This window comes from Tenebrio molitor, chromosome 5 (assembly GCF_963966145.1).
Source record: "Tenebrio molitor chromosome 5, icTenMoli1.1, whole genome shotgun sequence".
Classification (NCBI taxonomy): Eukaryota; Metazoa; Arthropoda; class Insecta; order Coleoptera; family Tenebrionidae; genus Tenebrio; species Tenebrio molitor.
Window position 1 is genome coordinate 17,138,085 of NC_091050.1, and position 3,106 is coordinate 17,141,190.

The 3,106-nt window shown below is 32.0% G+C and overlaps 1 protein-coding gene across 1 annotated transcript; it reads left to right on the forward strand.

The window, feature by feature from the left end:
* The first annotated feature begins 683 nt into the window (after positions 1-683).
* On the forward strand, positions 684-2,642 carry LOC138131785 (uncharacterized). The gene is made up of 5 exons (XM_069048992.1): positions 684-1,001; positions 1,072-1,356; positions 1,409-1,616; positions 1,671-2,029; positions 2,090-2,642. The coding sequence occupies exons 1-5, from the start codon at positions 888-890 to the stop codon at positions 2,576-2,578; spliced, it is 1,455 nt and encodes a 484-aa protein (XP_068905093.1). The 5' UTR covers positions 684-887; the 3' UTR covers positions 2,579-2,642.
* The last annotated feature ends 464 nt before the right edge of the window (positions 2,643-3,106 follow it).

Below are 3,106 nucleotides of genomic sequence, written 5' to 3' on the forward strand. Positions count from 1 at the left end.
TTTAAACTAAAAAAAAGTTATCTATTATAACGATAACTGACATGCTTACGATTTACATCACAAGATGGCGCCATCAGACTTTAGACTCAAGGTTTGTAGAACTGTCTAATCTGTAGGGCCCGGATTTTAGGCAAAATGGACTATTTTTATTTTTTAAGGCACATGTATGAAACTTGTCTATAAATGATTTCTGGCTTAATTAGAGTAATTAGAGCCATATTTGATTCTGCCTATTCGGCCTAAAATGCCCTTTAAATACCTATTTTACCTTTTAACTGCCTGAACATGCCTAAAATGACCAAAAATCAATTTAATTTTTGCGGTTTTTTCCCAATTTTCGAATTCTGGGAAGTTTACGGTATTGAAAATGTAAAAGTGGTACCTCAATAAAATTTACAATGCTTTATGATTTTAAAATTTAAGGAGATGTAATTACTGAAATGTACAAAGTGCAGTACAATACAGGAATTACTTTTTCGCTTTTACGGTTGGGACCATGATGTCAGCGGTAAATACTCCGACAATACCTAAGTACCACAAACCATTAGACTGGACTGGCATAAATTACAGAGTTTATCTGTTTGCCTCTGTTCGAAGGGGTGCAGGTATACGCGGTCTAATGTTTTCTGATACTTAGGTATTGTTAGAAGCTTTAACGTTTATAAAATGATCCTTGCCATAAAAACGAAAATTAAAATCCCGAAGTGAAACAATAAGAGAAACCTTAAGGGTGTCATTTTCTAAAAATTTAAGAAATATAAAATTAACCATCTCCTCTGAAATTTGGTGGGAGACGTAAATATAAGCATTACAAATTTGTCATTTCTCGTTTACTTTATCTCCGTGCAGTGGTCGTGTTTCTTGTGAACCTGTTTAAAGTGAACATAATGCCGAAACAAAAAATTAGTTTACGCGAAAAAATATTACAGTGGACAAGCAAGAAAGATTTATATGAAATAAAATCAACCCGAGAAATGTTTTGTAAAGCTTGTGGTAAACTGGTAAGTTAAGCATAATTAAAAATATGTCATTTTATATTTTTTACTTATTTGAAAATTTTATTTTTTGTAGTTTATATGCGAAAAAAAATGTCACTTGCAACAGCATGAGCAAACGGCCATCCATAAAGAGAACATTATGACACCGCTTCGGCAAACGTTGCTGACACAGAACTTGGAGGAATCGGCAAATAGTACATTCAATATGGAACTTTGTAACGTCTTTTTAGCTGCCAATATACCATGGCACAAACTACAAAATCCTGCGTTTCAGAATTTTCTGACAAAATATTGTGGTAGAAAAATTCCGGATGAGTCTACTTTACGGAAAAATTATTTACCAAAATGCTACAAAGATGTATGAACATACTATCTTTTAATATTTAATTTAAAATTATTTTCACTTTTAGACTATTGACCGCATTCGGAATGAGCTGGATCCTTTTAACATATGGGTTTCAGTTGACGAAACAACAGATGCACTTGGGCGATATGTGGCGAATTGTCTGGTTGGGAAACTTTCAGAAGATGAACCTGGAAAATCTTATCTTTTGGCGTCTAAACAATTAGAAAGAACAAATCATGAGACAATAGCTAGATTCGTAAATCAATCTTTAGGTAAGGGTTTTTCACTTTTTTAAATTTATTTTGATTTAAAATTTCTATGCGTAGAAATCTTGTGGAGTACCAGAGTTGTTGCTGAAAAGTTTCTTTTGTTTGTAACGGATGGAGCACCATATATGATAAAATCTGGTAGACACCTTAAGGTGTTTTATCCAAAAATTGTGCATGTCACATGCTTAGCGCATGCTTTAAATCTAGTGGCTGAAAAAATTCGCTATCAATATGAAGATGTGGATAATTTAATTTCGAACGTGAAAAAAATTTTCGTTAAGGCACCTTTGAGAGTTGAAATGTACAAAGAAAAACTAAAAGAAATGCCACTGCCTCCACAGCCAATTTTAACACGATGGGGAACATGGCTTCAGGCTGCTATGTTTTACAGCGAACACTTTGATTCCATTAAAGAAGTAAGTATATAAAAGATAAGCAAATTAATTGATTGTTAAACTGTTTTTAACTACTCACAGGTTGTCATGTCCTTTGATGGAAGTTCTGCTGTTGCTATTCAAAAAGCACAGTCTATAATGAAGAAACCCGGAATAAAAAACCAATTAATTTATGTTCGCAGTAATTTTAAAATAATCTGCGAAAGTATTACTCAATTGGAAAAAAATGGGTTACCTTTAACCGATTCAATCAAAATTGTTGAAAACGTATTTACCTCCCTAAAAAAATCTCCAGGCCCTGTAGCAGCAGTAGCATTAAAAAAACTTGAAGATGTTACTGAAAAAAATCCTGGATACAAATTTCTTCTAGAATTGGCAAGAATTTTTAGAGGTGAAGATGTGCCGGAACATGACACCAAAATGGAAGAAATTTATTACAAATTTGCGCCCATTACCTCTTGCGAGGTAGAAAGAAGTTTTTCAAAATATAAGTCCATTTTGGTGGATAACCGACAATGTTTTAAAGTAGAAAATTTAGAGCAATATCTTGTATGCAATGTAAATACGTAACAATGTAAATAACTAACAAACTTGTAGTATTGTATATTAATTAATAAAAAATAATTAGTAAATATCTTGTTGTGTGTACCTACTTAAAACTTTAAAAACACATTTTTTAATTTAATTAACCACAACTTTAAGGACCTAGTATGGCTTATTTTCAGTTTTTAAGGGACTATTTGCAGTAGTTTAAGGGACTATTTTAGGCACCTATTTCCGACTTTTTAATTGCCTAAAATCCGGGCCCTAGTTGGGACCAAACACCACCACACTCGATTATTTGTTAAATAAAATTTAAGTGAAGTGTGCTCAATCGTTTTAATTCTATTTATGAAAACCTCCGAAGGTACGGCCTCTCGTTAGAACCAAATTAAACAAAATAAAAATAAAACACAACATAGGATCCATAAATATTTCTTTTCTCATTATTTTTGTTTCGTATTTTTCCGCAAAATTTTATTTATTGCAAAATTATTTAAGTATGTTTTGTAAAAAGATTAAAATGGAAAGTTCAAAACGAATTAAGAATGGTTCTAT

What these genes read in the sequence shown, in the direction of transcription:
- LOC138131785 (XM_069048992.1), top strand. Translation starts at nt 888, where the DNA reads ATGCCGAAACAAAAAATTAGTTTACGCGAAAAAATATTACAGTGGACA. An exon ending in TACCAAAATGCTACAAAGAT is followed by an intron (nt 1,357 to 1,408) that starts GTATGAACATAC and finishes TTTCACTTTTAG; the next exon opens with ACTATTGACCGCATTCGGAA. An exon ending in ATTCGTAAATCAATCTTTAG is followed by an intron (nt 1,617 to 1,670) that starts GTAAGGGTTTTT and finishes TTCTATGCGTAG; the next exon opens with AAATCTTGTGGAGTACCAGA.